Below are 18,106 nucleotides of genomic sequence, written 5' to 3'. Positions count from 1 at the left end.
TAACAGCAATTTTTTGTTTTAGTTTTTGTTTGGTAGGTGTGGGGAGAGGGCTGGAATTTTATACACTCCTGGAAATTGAAATAAGAACACCGTGAATTCATTGTCCCAGGAAGGGGAAACTTTATTGACACATTCCTGGGGTCAGATGCATCACATGATCACACTGACAGAACCACAGGCACATAGACACAGGCAACAGAGCATGCACAATGTCGGCACTAGTACAGTGTATATCCACCTTTCGCAGCAATGCAGGCTGCTATTCTCCCATGGAGACGATCGTAGAGATGCTGGATGTAGTCCTGTGGAACGGCTTGCCATGCCATTTCCACCTGGCGCCTCAGTTGGACCAGCGTTCGTGCTGGACCTGCAGACCGCGTGAGACGACGCTTCATCCAGTCCCAAACATGCTCAATGGGGGACAGATCCGGAGATCTTGCTGGCCAGGGTAGTTGACTTACACCTTCTAGAGCACGTTGGGTGGCACGGGATACACGCGGACGTGCCTTGTCCTGTTGGAACAGCAAGTTCCCTTGCCGGTCTAGGAATGGTAGAACGATGGGTTCGATGACGGTTTGGATGTACCGTGCACTATTCAGTGTCCCCTCGACGATCACCAGTGGTGTACGGCCAGTGTAGGAGATCCCTCCCCACACCATGATGCCGGGTGTTGGCCCTGTGTGCCTCGGTCGTATACAGTCCTGATTGTGGCGCTTACCTGCACGGCGCCAAACACGCATACGACCATCATTGGCACCAAGGCAGAAGCGACTCTCATCGCTGAAGACGACACGTCTCCATTCGTCCCTCCATTGACGCCTGTTGCGACACCACTGGAGGCGGGCTGCACGATGTTGGGGCGTGAGCGGAAGACGGCCTAACGGTGTGCGGGACTGTAGCCCAGCTTCATGGAGACGGTTGCGAATGGTCCTCGCCGATACCCCAGGAGCAACAGTGTCCCTAATTTGCTGGGAAGTGGCGGTGCAGTCCCCTACGGCACTGCGTAGGATCCTACGGTCTTGGCGTGCATCCGTGCGTCGCTGCGGTCCGGTCCCAGGTCGACGGGCACGTGCACCTTCCGCCGACCACTGGCGACAACATCGATGTACTGTGGAGACCTCACGCCCCACGTGTTGAGCAATTCGGCGGTACGTCCACCCGGCCTCCCGCATGCCCACTATACGCCCTCGCTCAAAGTCCGTCAACTGCACATACGGTTCACGTCCACGCTGTCGCGGCATGCTACCAGTGTTAAAGACTGCGATGGAGCTCCGTATGCCACGGCAAACTGGCTGACACTGACGGCGGCGGTGCACAAATGCTGCGCAGCTAGCGCCATTCGACGGCCAACACCGCGGTTCCTGGTGTGTCCGCTGTGCCGTGCGTGTGATCATTGCTTGTACAGCCCTCTCGCAGTGTCCGGAGCAAGTATGGTGGGTCTGACACACCGGTGTCAATGTGTTCTTTTTTCCATTTCCAGGAATGTAGTTAGAACAAAAAGAAATAAAGTAGGAGAACATCGACTGGGGGAAAACATTCAAAGTGCTAGAATTTTGAACAGAACATAATTTAAACGTTACTTGGTTTAAGATTCGTGTCAGAAGGCTGTATACTTTGAAAAGACATGAAGACACTGGAAGATTTCAGTTTGCTCACATAGTGGTACGGTAGAGATTTAGAAAGCAGATTTTGAAGTGTAAGACATACCAATGGGCAGATGTGGATTCTGACCAACATTTATTGGTTACGAATTGTAAATTAAAGCTGAAGGTATTGCAAAAAAGTCGGAAATTAGGGAGATGAGGCGTGAATAAACTGAAAGTACCACAGTTTTTTTAGAGTTTCAGAGGAAGCATTACGATGACTGAAGCAGGAGAAAGGAATGCAGTCCAAGAAGGGGTGAGATGGTGAAGGCTGCAAGTGATCAAACAGCAGAACGACTAGGGCCAATAGGAATCCTTGGTTGAAACTGGATATAAGAATTTAACTGATGAAAGGAGGAAATATAAAATTACAGTGAGTGATGCGGGTGAAGGAAATAAGACACCCAAAAAGACTGACAGTAATGAAAAACCGCCGAGCAGAAATGGCCAGAGGATAAATGAAGACTTCAGAAGCATTCTTAAGTAAGGAAAGGTAGAAGCCACCTTCATGGAAAAAAAGTATATTTTTAGAGAAAAGAGACGCATCTGCGTGAATGTCAAGAGCTTAAATATCAAGAACTCAGCAAATAAAAGAAAATTTAAAGATGGCAGTAATATGTAGAGGGGCTATACATTGAAAATGAACTCCAAGGCAATATTATAAAAAGCGAAGAGGAAATAGATAACAATGAAGTAGGATATTTGATATTGTGAGAAGGATTTGGCAGTGCTTACTGAAAGATCTAGGCTAAAACAAGGCCGCAGGATTAAACGTCATTTCCTCAGAGCTACTGAGATCCTTGAGCGAATCAGTAAGACAAAGCTATACCATGTGGTATGTAACGTGTATGAGAGATAGCCGAAGTTCCCTTAGATTTCAAGAACACTGTGATGATTCCAGTTCCAAGGAAGACAACTGCAGACAGGTGTGAGTATCACCAAATCCGCAATTTAATGCCATTGTTGCAAAATACTGACAATAACAATCTACAGAATAATGAAGAAAACTGGCGCAAGCTGGCCCCGATGTGTATCAGTGTCGGTTGCGGAGCAATACTGACCGTATGATGTTTGTTAGAAGATAGGTTAAAGACTTTTAAACCCACGTTTATAGTATTGATTGGTTTTCAGAGAGCTTTTGACAGTGTTGACTGGAGCAGATTATTTGAATACCTGAAGGTATCACAGTTAAAATAAAGGAAGTGAAAGGTTATTTACAACTTTCGGAAACCGGAATGCAGTTATAGGGGTGGACGGACATGAAAGGGGCGCAGTGGTTGAGAAAGGAGTGAGATAGGGTTGTAGACTATTCTCGATGTTATTCAATCCGTACATTGAGCAAGCAGTAAAGCAAACGAAGTAGAAATTTGGAAAGGGGATTAAAGCTCATGGAAAAGAAATGAGAATTTTGAGGTTTACTTATGACATTGTAATTCTGGCAAAGGCAGCAGGGATTTGGTAGGGCAGGTGGAAAGAATATATAGTGACCGGAAAAAAAGTTATAAGATACACATCACCAAGAGTAAAACAAGAGTAACAGAGTGTAGGCGAATTAAATCAGGCGATGCTGAGGGAATTAGATGAGGAAATGAGACATAAATTACGAGTAGATGATGAGATTTGCTATTCGAGCAGCGAAATAACTAATGACATTCATAGTAGAGAGGATATAAAATACAGACTGACTATAGCAAGAAACCCATTTCTGAAAATGAGGAGTTTATTAACACCTAAGATAAATTTAAGTGTTTGGTAGTCTTTTCTGAAGATATTTGTATGAAGTAAAATGTGGACGATGAGCATTTTAGATACCAAGAGAACAGATTGTTTTGGAATGTGGTGCTACAGAAAAATTCTGAACAGTAGATCGAGTAATTTACGAGGATTTACTGAATCTAATTGAGGAATATAGAAATTTATGACACAATGTCAGTAAAAGAAGGGTTCGGTTATAGGGCACATCCTAGGGCATCAAGAAAACGGAAGTTTTGTAAACGAATCGATGAAAAGAGAGCAGAGAGAGTTGCATCAAGGAAGTCTTTGTATTAGAGACCTTGACAACAACAACCCACTTTTGAATAAATCGCTGTCTCGATCCTTTCTCTCTATCGTTTTCTTCTCCGACACACACTTACCTACGATTGGTCCACAACACTTCCAAATTTGTCCCGTCGGTCGTCCACAGTGTCCTTTCCCGAGCTACACATTTGTTGTTGATTACCCATGCAGTTTCTCATCATTCTCTTGCCGCTTTACTTAAACAGAAACATTTTCCTGGTTTTGTAATTTATCAATGATTCGAAGTTTTATTTTCTGTGATTGCACGGTTTGGGCACGTTTACTGTCTGGTCTAAAAAGTGGTTCAAATGGCTCTGAGCACTATGGGACTTAACATTTGAGGTCATCAGTCCCCTAGAACTTATAACTACTTAAACCTAACTAACCTAAGGACATCACACACATCCTTGCCCGAGTCAGGATTCGAACCTGCGACCGTAGCGGTCGCGCGGTTCCAGTCTGAAGCGCCTAGAACCGCTCGGCCACACCGGCCGGCCTGTCTGGTCTGTTTCATCAGGACCGGGAGTAAGTTGTTTTATCAACTGCTCAAATGACAATAATTCTACTCTCCTACAACACGTTGCATATTACGACACATCTTCCGCTTAACCTCCCTTTTTCACACAGAAACTCGCGATGATGATGAGTTCCTGAAGCAGGGATAGTCTACAGCGGGATGGTAGGGGAGACTGGGGCAAGTTTACGCACGGGGCACGTTTACGCAGGGCACTTCTCTCTGGAATCTTTATTTCTAGAGTATTAGGTTCCCAGAAACTGTTTACGCACTATTTTCCATTGCCATCCTAAAAGATACACCAGTCAAGGAAATGAAATCTACGAAAATGAAGGCACAGGAGAATAAAACGTAGAAATCGCTAAAACGGCTATTCGAACCTAATGATTCTCAAACAGACAGAATTAATTCTTTCAGAGCAATGACTGTTAGGAGCCATAAATCGCTAAAAGCAGGAACAAGGTAAAATGTGTATAGGCCTACTTCTGATACCATCAATGTTCTGGCCAAAGGCAGTTTTCACATGGTAACTTCAACGCTGACACGTCTTCCGCCGTCCTCTTGAGGTCGGCATATTTTACGATCATTCCCTTAATGTCGTCTATTATCTTGTATCTAACCTTTCCTCTCGATCTCCTCTAATAGGTTAGAGCGTCTGTTGGCGACCACTCTTGTTCCAACTAATGTCGCATCCTGTTCTTCTTCCGTTCTCTTATAAACTTTAGTAGGCTGATAAAGAGGGTGAAAAATGCCTTTCTCCTCACTGCTTGAAATGATACAAGCAATCAAAAAGAAGTCAAGAATGACTCCGGCAACTTATATGTAAAAATGGGCTCATGACGATTGTACCACATGACACACATTATTTTTCGTGTGCATAAACGGCACACCAGACAATGATGATGAATAGGCACTTAAGTTAACCAAAAAAATTGTTAGTTGACAGTAATTTTTTTGTATTTTACCATGTCAACTGGTATTAGTAAGCCTGAAATTTTTATTTCTCCAGTAAAACATATTTTGAAAATTTTTGCAGTGTACACTCCTGGAAATTGAAATAAGAACACCGTGAATTCATTGTCCCAGGAAGGGGAAACTTTATTGACACATTCCTGGGGTCAGATACATCACATGATCACACTGACAGAACCACAGGCACATAGACACAGGCAACAGAGCATGCACAATGTCGGCACTAGTACAGTGTATATCCACCTTTCGCAGCAATGCAGGCTGCTATTCTCCCATGGAGACGATCGTAGAGATGCTGGATGTAGTCCTGTGGAACGGCTTGCCATGCCATTTCCACCTGGCGCCTCAGTTGGACCAGCGTTCGTGCTGGACGTGCAGACCGAGTGAGACGACGCTTCATCCAGTCCCAAACATGCTCAATGGGGGACAGATCCGGAGATCTTGCTGGCCAGGGTAGTTGACTTACACCTTCTAGAGCACGTTGGGTGGCACGAGATACATGCGGACGTGCATTGTCCTGTTGGAACAGCAAGTTCCCTTGCCGGTCTAGGAATGGTAGAACGATGGGTTCGATGACGGTTTGGATGTACCGTGCACTATTCAGTGTCCCCTCGACGATCACCAGTGGTGTACGGCCAGTGTAGGAGATCGCTCCCCACACCATGATGCCGGGTGTTGGCCCTGTGTGCCTCGGTCGTATGCACTCCTGATTGTGGCGCTCACCTGCACGGCGCCAAACACGCATACGACCATCATTGGCACCAAGGCAGAAGCGACTCTCATCGCTGAAGACGACACGTCTCCATTCGTCCCTCCATTGACGCCTGTCGCGACACCACTGGAGGCGGGCTGCACGATGTTGGGGCGTGAGCGGAAGACGGCCTAACGGTGTGCGGGACCGTAGCCCAGCTTCATGGAGACGGTTGCGAATGGTCCTCGCCGATACCCCAGGAGCAACAGTGTCCCTAATTTGCTGGGAAGTGGCGGTACGGTCCCCTACGGCACTGCGTAGGATCCTACGGTCTTGGCGTGCATCCGTGCGTCGCTGCGGTCCGGTCCCAGGTCGACGGGCACGTGCACCTTCCGCCGACCACTGGCGACAACATCGATGTACTGTGGAGACCTCACGCCCCACGTGTTGAGCAATTCGGCGGTACGTCCACCCGGCCTCCCGCATGCCCACTATACGCCCTCGCTCAAAGTCCGTCAACTGCACATACGGTTCACGTCCACGCTGTCGCGGCATGCTACCAGTGTTAAAGACTGCGATGGAGCTCCGTATGCCACGGCAAACTGGCTGACACTGACGGCGGCGGTGCACAAATGCTGCGCAGCTAGCGCCATTCGACGGCCAACACCGCGGTTCCTGGTGTGTCCGCTGTGCCGTGCGTGTGATCATTGCTTGTACAGCCCTCTCGCAGTGTCCGGAGCAAGTATGGTGGGTCTGACACACCGGTGTCAATGTGTTCTTTTTTCCATTTCCAGGAGTGTATTTTGTATAATCATTATTGTGTTCTATGATAAGCTTGTACGTACCTCCCCCCTGCCCCTCCTCCCCCCCCCCCCCCAAAGGTGCGTAAACATGCATCATACCTGGGTCATGTTTATGAACTCGAACGTATATAAAATTATTTCGTGCTCTTAACGGTAATGTTGGATTAGAAGTATGTACACTAAGTTTTACTTTTAACAACCATTTTACAAAACTAAACATTTTTAAGCACGATAAATATAACGAAACAATTTAAAAGATTCCGGAAAGAAATCCGCATGAATGTGCCTTGCTTACTCCTATTAATCGCCACAGATTCGGGGGCACAAAATCGCCACTGTCTCGATGAATTTCCATTTCACCATTTTTTGTTATCCTTACACTTTAATCTGATTTTTCTCTGAAGTTTTCCATATAAGTCTACTAATTTGTGGTCTAAAATCATATCAGCGGCTATCCATTCAAAGCGGTCTAATATTTAGCTTCCAAAGACTCGTCTATTAATTACGTAATTTATCTGACACCTAAACGCGTCTCCTGTTTGTTTTCTAGTACATTCCTTTTTGTTCTGATTCTGGAAAAGTTGCTTTGCTACACCCAATTAAAACCTGTCGTAGAACTTTAGTAAGTACGTTCTTTGCTCCTTTTGATACATAAGTCCTAATTCTCCAATAGTTATTCACTGTTGCGACACTCCAGTCACTCAGTGGACATTTATCCATCCTAGCTCTCCCTACAAAAAGTGGCCTGACGGAAGTTCTTTTGTTTTAGCGGTTATGGACTCATTTCCTTCTCTACGTGTATCTGTTGAGTGTAGATAACTGCGATTAGTGCATACAGTGCTTATGTTTTTGATGACGTTGAGACAGAAAGGAGAAGGCGAAACTCAATGCCGACACACAGTGTGCTCCTGACAGCATTAGCGAGGCCGCCAATCTTAACGTACCCATCAAACGTACGCATCAAATCACAAGTTCCGCATGTTCTCATCCCAAGAGACTCTTCTGCGAGGTATAAGTTTATTCCCAGGTCACAGGTGCCAAATCTAGTGATCAGGAGCTCGATCTCACCACCCTGTTGTTCGCGAGAAATATTGTTGTGTAAACTTAGAGAAGCGGTGAAAAATTTTTACCCCTTCGTTGTATATTTTACTTAGGAAGCACGAGAATGAGATAAGAGAGATAAGAGGTGATACCGGCCATTACACAGTCATTTTCCCACGACAGAAATTGGTATGTAGTTTCATCCCCCTTGGTCTTTATAGCGGAGTAGATATCAACTTGTGAACGTGTTTGATTATTCCGCATTTAGGTGCTGTTTCGAAGGGCGAAAGGCTTTTTTTACAAGGCATCGAAAGATTGGTCATTCGTTATAGTAGAAGTCGTTGGCAACATTCTAACATGACGTTTAAGGAAATCCAAGTTATCAGTGGATGGAAGTGTACGCTAGATCTGCACATTATATGCCAAAGTCGATAGATGCTGCTTCACGTAGACGTAATGCACTGTCATTTAATTTGCACGTACTAGCAGACACTATCCGTAATTTACAAACTCACGCACACTCAGAAGCGTTAACTGCCTTCACCATACATAACTGCATCTTCAGGTGTGTGGCGCTGAATGGGAATAGTCGTTAACATTAATGACGGTGATTATCATGCGAAGGATTTCCTTACTGTCCTACTTACAGTACAGTCAACAGGACATTGTGAAGCAAACAGCACCTGCTGACGTTCGGGATGCATGTTTAAAATTTTCCAACAGTGTTATTCAAGAATTTTAATGGTGACATCATACAGTTCCGTTCCCTGGTATTTTTTAAGATGTAAAGAGAAGCAGACTGACTAGTCTTCTGGATTATCATATCGAGCGATTTGGTGCGTCTTATTACTGGTTTTCGTGCGTTTTCTCTTTGTAACTATGAAATAAATTACCTGAAGAAAACAGTGGAGTAAACGGAAGACGTAGTTTGATATCAGAGTAACTTTGTACATGTACACACCATAGGTGGGTTTGTAAATGATTGGAATTGCGATTCTCTGTCACTAATTGAGTTCTGTAACCAGATTCAGCTAGTAATAGCGAATGCTCTGTTCAAGAATCACAAGAGGATGAGGTATACTTGGAACAGACCGGGTGACACGGGACGATTTCAGTTAGATTACATCATGGCCAGACAGAGATTCCGAAACCAGAGACTGTATTGTAAGGCGTACACAGGAGCAGACATAGACTCAGACTACAATATAAAAGTAATGAAGAATAGGCTGATGTCTGAGACATTAGTCAGGAAGAATCACTACGCGAAGAGGCCGGCCGAAGTGGCCGTACGGTTAAAGGCGCTGCAGTCTGGAACCGCAAGACCGCTACGGTCGCAGGTTCGAATCCTGCCTCGGGCATGGATGTTTGTGATGTCCTTAGGTTAGTTAGGTTTAACTAGTTCTAAGTTCTAGGGGACTAATGACCTCAGCAGTTGAGTCCCATAGTGCTCAGAGCCATTTGAACCATTTTTTACGCGAAGAAGTGGGGTACGGAAGTACTAAGGAATGACGAGATACTGTTAAGTTCTCTAAGGCTATAGATACAGCAATAAGGAATAGCGCAGTAGGCAGTACAGTTGAAGAGGAATGGACATCTCCAAAAAGGGCCATCACAGAAGTTGGGAAGGAAAACATAGGTACAAAGAAGGTATCTGCGAAGAAACCATGGGCAACAGAAGAAATACTTCAATTGTTCGATAAAAGGAAGGTTAAAAAAATGTTTCGGGTAACTCAGGAATAGAGGAATACAAGTCGCTGAGGAATGAAATAAATAGGTACTTCAGGGAAGCTAAGACGAAATGGCTGCAGGAAAAATGTGAAGACATGGAAAAAGAAATGATTGTCGGGAGGACAGACTCAGCATACAGGAAATTCATAACAACCTTCGGTGATATTAAAAGCAAAGGTGATAACATTAAGAGTACTACGGGAATTCCACTGTTAAATGCAGAGGAGAGAGCGGATAGGTGGAAAAAATACGTTGAAAACCTCTATAAAGGTGAAGATTTGTCTTAAGGAAAATTAGCCGATTTAGAAGAGATAGGGGATCCAGTTTTAGAATCAGAATTTAAAAGAGCTTTGGAGGGCTTAAGATCAAAGAAACCAGACGGCATAGATAACATTCAATCAGAATTTTTAAAGTCATTGGGAGAAGTGGCAACAGAACGACTATTCACGTTGATGTGTAGAATGTATGAGTATGGCGACATACCATCTGACTTTCGGGAAAGCGTCGGCCTCACGATTCCGAAGATGGCAAGAGCTGACAAGTGCGAGAATTACCGCATAATCAGCTTAACAGCTCATGCATCCAAGTTGCTTGCAAGAATAATATAGAGAAGAATGGAAATGAAAACGGAGGATGCGCTAGATGACGATCAGTTTGGCTTCAGGGAAGGTAAAGGCACGAGAAAGGCAATTCTGATGTTTCGGTTAATAATGGACTAAAGAAAAATCAAGACACGTTCATAGGATTTGTCGACCTTGGAAACGTGTTCGACAATGTAAAATGGTACAAGATGTTCGTAATTCTAAGAAAAATAAGGGTAGCTATAGGGAGAGATGGGTCATATACAATATGTACAACAGTCAAGAGAGTGGACGACCAAGAACGAAGTGCTCGTATTAAAAAGAGTGCAAGACAAGGATGTAGCCTTTCGCCCCTAATGTTCAATCTGTACATCGAGGAAGCAATGAGGGAAATAAAAGAATGGTTCGGGAGTGGGATTAAAATTCAAGGTGAAAGGATATCAGTGATACGATTCGCTGATGACATTTCTGTCCTGAGTGAAAGTAAAGAAGTCTTACATGATCTGATGAATAGAATGAACAGTCTAATGAGTACAGATTATGGATTAAGAATAAATGAAGAAAGACGAAAGTAATGAGAAGTAGTAGAAATGAGAACAGCGAGAAACTTGTCAACAGGAGTGAAGGTCTCTAGTAGATGAAGGTAAGGAATTCTGCTACCAGGGAAGTAAGATAACCAATGACGGATGGAGCAAGGAGGACATCAAAAGGAGACTAGCAATGGCAAAAGGGGCATTCTACTAATATCAAATATCAGCCTTAATTTGCGAAAGAGATTTTCGAGAATGTAAGTCTGGAGTACAGCATTGTATGGTAGTGAAACATGGACTGTGGGAAAACCGGAACAGAAGAGAATCGAAGCATTTTAGATGTGGTGCTACAGGCGAGTGTTGAAAATTAGGTGAACTGATAAGGTAAGGACTGAGGAGGTTCTGCGCAGAATTGGAGAGGAAAGGAATATATGGAAAACACTGATAAGGAGAAGGGACTGGATGATAGGGCATCTGTTAAGACGGAATGACTTCCATGGTGCTAGAGGGAGCTGTAGAGGGCAAAAACTGTAGAGGAAGACAGAGATTGGAATACATCCAGCAATTAATTGAGGACTTAGCTTGCACGTGCTACTCTGAGATGAGGAGGTTAGTACAGGAGAGGAACTCGTGGCGGGCTGCATGAAACCAGTCACAAGACTGATGATTAAAAAAAAGCTAGAATATCTGACGGCACAACGATATGTCAGTGGCATCCTGCGTCCTCAGGTCTTACCCACCATGCGACAGTATCATGGTGCCATTGTTGAACAGGGAAATGCTCGTCCCTGCATGGCACGTCGCACTACGAACTGCCTGCATGACGCTGAGGTACTCAAGTGGCCAGCAAGAGCACAGACTCGTCCTTGACAAGACATATGTGTGACCAGCTCTGACGTCAACTCTGTCCTATTGCCAGTATCCAGGATATCAAGGACTAGGTACAACAAATATGGGCCGGACTGCCTCAGGAGAGGGTGAATAAGTTGGATGGTTGGTTGATTCGGGGGAGGGGACCAAGCAGCGACGACATCAGTCATATCGGATTAGGGAAGGATGGGGAAGGAAGTCGTCCGTGTTCTTTCACAGGAACCATCCCGCGTCTGCCTGAAGCGATTTATGGAGATCACGGAAAACCTAAATCAGGATGGGCGGACGAGGGTTTGAACCGTCGTCCTGCCGAATGCGAGTCCAGTGTGCTAACCACTGCGCCCCCTCGCTCGGTCAGAATTAAGTCCTGTATCGAGACGAGAGGTGGTGCAACGTCTTGCAGATAAGCAGGGTCTCGCACTGCAAACTTCTTTGTAAATTATATTCGATTTTGTAATCTCTGAAATAACATCAGATACCACCTCAAATCGTAAAGTTTTAATTAGGTTTCCATCTCCCCTTCACTTTTTTGTCAGGCCGGGCAATATTTACTTCCATCATGTACATTCCTGTGATGTGGATGGTGCGGGTTCTGGTGCTCTCAAAATAATGTTGTTGTATAAGTGTTTAACTGGGAAACATGCGTTCGTCTATGTCATTCGGTAACTGTACGTCCCTGTAAACATTCCTCCTATATTGTATTGCAGGCAGTCATAGGCAGCCAATGAGACTATCGAATGGTATGTGACGATCATTACCAACCCTTCGGTGGCATCATTCTCACAGCATAGATCTACGAGCCAAAGCGTTATGATCATTTGCTTAACAGCGGGTTGTTACACCTTTGAAACACAGTATAGCAGAAATTCTTCTTTGCATGGATTCTACACGCCCCTGTCGGGATTCCAGAAGTGTGTGGCACCAGATGTCTATGTACAGCTCAAGAAATTCCCGCAAATTACGGGATGGTGGTTCACGGGCGTGCAGCTTGCGCCCGATAACTGTTCCAATGGATTCAGATCAGGCACAGTTGCTGGACCAGGCATCAGTGTGAGTACACTACAATGCCCCTAAAACCACTGTAACCAGATTCTGACCTTTCAACCACGGTTAGACTTCAAGTTTGAAGCGAGGTAGGTGGTCGGTAATAATGTTCACGTAGTTCACTGCTGTCACCATGACTTCGATTACCGCCACAGATTCCATCGAAGCCCAACTCAGTATAACCCGTAACATAAGCTTGCCCTTAACGGCCTGCATTTGTGGCCCGGTGCGTGTCGTGCTGCCATTCACCTGGATGACGGTGTGTAAGGTTTCAACCATCGATCTGACGTAAGAAGAAATGCGATTCGTTCGACAGGCGACGGGTTTCTATTTATCCACGAGGAAAACTCAGTGATGCTGTGCCCACTGCAATCATAACTGACGATATCGTTGGGTCAACACAGGAACATGTAGCGGTCGTGTGAAGTGGAGCTCAGTGCTCCTACAATGGTCTTTGAACGGTGTGCTCTGAAACTGCCCACACCAGCATTGTTCTTCGTCGTCACATCTGTCACAGATCGCTGCCTGTCCTGGATTACGAAGGGGGGGATCTTCTGATCTCTTTGTATTTGGTGAGATGTTGTCGTCCAATATCACACGGCCTATGCTTTATTTCATCACCCTTTAACCATATCCTATAGATACTGAAGACAGTAGTAAGCCAACAGGCGACCGGCGTCACCGTTTCAGAGATTCGCATTTCCAGCCGCGGCGCCACAACAAAGTGTCCTTTGTCATAACCGCTTATGTCAGTGTATTTCCACATTTGCTGCCCGTATCTTCGCTGTAGTGACTGCCGATTCGTCTCTGGTCCGCTCCTTGCTGCGTTACGTGCCGCAGTGTCGCCAGCAGGCATTCACTCTCGCAGTGGGCGGTGGTCGTAATGTTTCGGCTCATCAGTGTACAATTCATAGCGCAGCATGTGACGTGCGCAGCATGTCGTCCGGTGATGCGTTGCCAACACTACACAGTATGGTGAATCAAACATGAAAACAGCCGTATGAGTTTGGACATAGGAACCTAAGACTGGGTATGGTTCGAATAAATATGAAATTTTACGACGTAGTCACTGTTGACGTTTTGCCACAATAATTATTACATCTATTACAGCGCAGAAGCGATTTTTCAGGACTGCCTGTTCAAAGTCAACCAACATTTTTTTTTTACTGAGCTACAACGGCTGTGGATTATGCTCATAATTTCCCTGCAAATGACCCTTGATATTTTAGGAAGAATAGCAACTAATATTGCTCGCAGGATGTCAGGATTTAGGAGATAGACTACCTTGAAGGTCAAAGGTTTTCACATCAGAAGAAGATCGTTCTGCTAAATGCTGGATGTAGCCAGTTGTCTTTGGAAGGACAAACACAGGGTGTCAAAATATCTTTAACCAAGTAGGATATATTGCATATGTTTCTTGTGTACGATCTCTTTTCTGAAGGTAAGCACTTTCCTCGAATGCTTCCAACAAATTCTTTCTCTATTGAAAAGATGTTTTCTAGATATTTCCTTTATCTCTAATACGGTGCAAATTTTGGTGGAAAGAAGTACTTTAAAATATTCAGAACAGCAGCCAATAAAAACTCTAAACCTCTCAGTCATACTTACATGCTTCAGTCGAATCGAAAAACATGGTGCATTTGAAGTAATGGTGGCTGCTTTTTGGACACCAGGGGAGCATCTAAACTTGTGTTGATCATCTCTCAAAATTCAAATAGTGTAAAGTCATGCGAGAGCATAAAAAGTTAGGTAAATTTAGTATTTTATCCATCTTCAGCAACTGTAGTTGTACACATCGAAAAAACCTGAAATCAATTGCATAACAGAAAATTAATTTCTTTACCGGTTTGACGCTCGCAAATAATACGATTGGTATAACCTTCTAAAGAAGGGTACTAAGCCCCGAAAACCGGTCAAGGAATTATTCTATTATGCAGCTGGTTGTCGATTGTTTCGCTATATCTTACGTAAATGTCCGAGAATTGATAGAAAATTCCCCACAGGAAATGCTTTAGCAGTTCTTCCAAATTTTTACGTACCGTTTGTTGGTTGTAGATTTTTTGTCCTCGATAATCTCTGTACAACTGTTAATTTCCCCGAGGTGAATGATGACCTTAAAGACTCACGATTTCTTGCGAAATAGACTTTTCACCACGAGTGGGTGAATTACTGTGGCCAAGATGCAAGAAATACTTTGGATTGCGAAAATAATTTAAGGGGTGATACCGATAAGTTTCAGATAATTTGAAAATATTTGTAAACAGTACAACAGTGGCAGTTGTTTCAAATTTCATCTTCAACGGCGCGGACGTGGTAATCAGCATGTCACTTATTTCGTGCAATGTATCATTGAATGATCGACGCATAGTGTACTTGAGAAGACTACAGAAAACATTCCGACCTCTCTCGTGTAACTGAATGTGTGTGTGTGTGTTTGTGTGTGTGTATGTGTGTGTGTGTGTGTGTGTGTGTGTGTGTGTGTGTGTGCGTGTGTGTGTGCGTGCGTGTGCGTGTGCGTGCATATGCTGTGTTCAGATGGATTTGGTTCTGATATTTTCATGTTCTTTGTGGCTGTTAGTGCAGTAACTAATGTTTTAATTTTTATTTGGTTTCGTTCGAAATGATACTTTTTGCACTACGTGCTAACACTCAGTATCAGTTGGCCATGTTGGATTTGGTCTTCCGACTGTGACGTCATCCAAGTATTTCTTGAGCTATTCGATCAAATGGTTCTTTCTTACCTCAGAGAAAAGCACTCTACATCTTCAGGGTTTTTGCTTAAGAAATAAGTATTGCATAAACAAGAAAATTTTATTAGGATTGTCAATGTAACTATAAAATATTATCACAGGTATAAAAATAGTTATATAGTTAATACTGTACAAAGCTCTTTCGGCATTACCGACGAGTCAGTTAGTTAAGATCCGTCTTTTCAAACGTCCAGACACAGTTTCTTGTTAGTCCCATATTTTTCATTGTTTCACACACAGCGTTAAAGATATCACGTTCGACGCATCCAATTTATGATGTGTAAAACTCGATATCAGGTACTAAACTGTTACTCTGCAGCATCTAGGCAGATTCCAGCGTTACGAGAACGTCTATTCCGTTATCGGTACTTGGTGGTGCTCTGACATACTGCACATTTAGAAATTTTTCACCTATTGCCAAATAACGAAAATTATGAATAAAATTACATTTTTGCAAGTTCGCACGAAATCAGATCGCTGACTATCTCAATTGTGACACAAGCTTCTGGACTGTAGCGTACGTTACAACATGTGCGAACGAAGAGAGTGGTCAGATGAGGCATTGAGTCGTTGCACCGGGAAGGCTTTCCATCTGACTTTCCCTGACGCACTGCTGCATCAGTGTTTCCGCGTTTCTCTTGTTCGGTAACTCGACAGTTGATGGTGTTGGCCCTCTGGAGGAGGAGATGAAGGCTACCAAAGAGTTGCATTGAGTAAACAGTCTTACACTCAGAGTTTCTGCTACCTTTTGACAATGTAACAATTAGATTTTTTCATTGAGAATGTAAGAATAATTGCTACTCTTATTGGCAAATACCCAAAGCTGGTGCATAGTATTGCTGCCATTTCCGTTCTGTATTTCCTGAAAAGACAGCTCCAGCTCTCTTGCAGTGGAACCAGTATCACGTAATGGAAGCTGCACATATGTGCACTGCTAAACTTTCACACAACTAGAGTGTCTGCAGCTAACTTTCGTTGAACTACCATTTAGAATTATCTTCACAACGTTGTTCTGAGCAGCCAGTAGTGCAGACTCTGCCACGAATAGACGTACTTACGGCGCTCTATTAAAATTTGCATTCACACTTTTATCGATTCCTTATGGTCTCCTGTGCAAGGCAGACGGCACAGTTAACTGCGAAGTGACGCAATATATCAGGTTTTTTTCGATGTAGACGTATGTACCGAGACACTTGGAGCCTCAATCGCTTTCACTAGCAATAGGTAAAACTTCAGCCGACTCCTTCACAAGGAAGTGAACAGCTTTTTACTGTCCGTAATTGCGAACGTGGACGGTGCTTTCCGCGTGACACAAGCGTCAACGCCCCGGGCGATGCGGTAGGAATACTGTGGAGCAGCGGCGCCTCAGTAGGTGGCGATGATGTCGAGCAGGCTGGCGTAGACGCCGGTGACGAGCGCGAACAGCGAGAAGACGCAGACGAAGGCGTTGCGCGCGTGCCGCCACCAGCGCGCCGTCTCCCAGAAGGTGGCGCTGTCGATCACCGCCGGGCACAGCAGGCCCAGCGTCGACGCGAAGACGGCGCCCACCAGTGTGATGATGGGGCCCAGGTCGGGCACCGCCGCCGCCACTGCCACTGCCACAACAACAGCTGCCGTTAGCGAAATCAGACTGCTCCTACCTCGGAGGTCATCGTAAGTCTAATACAAAAAGAGAAGGACATATCCGAATTGGATGGAAATTGAGCAAGTCGGTAACGCGTAGGTCCACATCTTGCCATTGCGCAAGCAGTTATTTGGCTTGTCACTGATTCATACAGTTCTGGGTGTTTTCCTGAGGGATATCGTGCCAGATACTCTCGCGTTGCCTCGTTAGATCCTCAAACATTCCTAACTGGTTGGAGGATCCTGTCCATAATGCTGTTCTCAAAATGGTTCAAATGGCTCTGAGCACTATAGGACTTACATCTGTGGTCATCAGTCCCCTAGAACTTAGAACTACTTAAACCTAATTAACCTAAGGACATCACACACATACATGCCCGAGGCAGGGTTCGAACCTATGACCGCAGCGGTCGCGCGGTTCCAGACTGAAGCGCCTAGAACCACTCGGCCACACCGGCCGGCAAATGTTCTGAATTCCGGAGAGTTATCGGTGATCATACTGGTCAATGTAGAGTTTGACAAGGGCGAAGACACGCAATACAAACTCTTGGAGGCAGCGGCGGATGATACCCTAAGGGACCACCTACGAAATGAAATGGCGCCATAGACCATCACTTCTCCATGCCGGGCTATATGATGGCCGACAGTCTGGCTGGTATCCCACCATTGTCCGGCGCGTCTCCAGATGCGTCTTCGGCCTGGAATCTAATTGACTGCAAAGGCCCATCCAGAGTAACGTTCGTCAAACATTCGTTGACGAGACACTGTTCGTAGATCCTTGATTCATTTGGGTGGTCAGTCGCTCAGTAGTTCCGCATCCATTCCCTCGTGCACATCTCCGCTGCTGTCGTTCAACCCTCCCATCTATGTCCCATGGTGCAGAACGGTTTTCGATAGCACCAATTGCCATGAGCAGCATTCTACCACTGCGGCACGCGAACAGTTTACAAACGTAATATTTTCGGAAATGCTTCCATCCTTGGCTAGAAATCCCACCTAGACGACAGATGAATCGTTTCTTATCCACATTACGACAATGACTGCAATGTTTTCTGGGTTCCCCGACGCGCTTTGCGTACCCGCCACTGCTAGTACTGCCTGTGAATGGTTATATCCAAAGACGAAAATTCATCTTTATAAACTGACAGTCCTACTGGATGCGTCTGTGAAACTATCATTAGATTGCAAATAACACTTCGGAATTGTTGAATGAGATAGTCCGTCTAAGCTCAAAGGTGGGATAACCACGCATATACCG

At 44.8% G+C, this 18,106-nt stretch overlaps 1 protein-coding gene across 4 annotated transcripts in view; it reads right to left on the bottom strand.

The window, feature by feature from the left end:
• Positions 1 to 15,272: 15,272 nt before the first annotated feature.
• LOC124788055 (proton-coupled amino acid transporter-like protein CG1139) overlaps positions 15,273 to 18,106 on the bottom strand; it is a 237,693-nt gene continuing 234,859 nt past the window's right edge. For all 4 annotated transcript variants that reach the window (XM_047255131.1, XM_047255134.1, XM_047255133.1 and 1 more), the window contains one exon: positions 15,273 to 16,820. In XM_047255131.1, the coding sequence (XP_047111087.1) occupies positions 16,591 to 16,820 (230 nt within the window). In that variant the 3' untranslated portion in view covers positions 15,273 to 16,590. The remainder of the gene's footprint in view (positions 16,821 to 18,106) is intronic.

This window comes from Schistocerca piceifrons, chromosome 3 (assembly GCF_021461385.2).
Source record: "Schistocerca piceifrons isolate TAMUIC-IGC-003096 chromosome 3, iqSchPice1.1, whole genome shotgun sequence".
Lineage (NCBI taxonomy): Eukaryota > Metazoa > Arthropoda > Insecta > Orthoptera > Acrididae > Schistocerca > Schistocerca piceifrons.
This window is presented reverse-complemented; position numbering and strand designations above follow the sequence as displayed.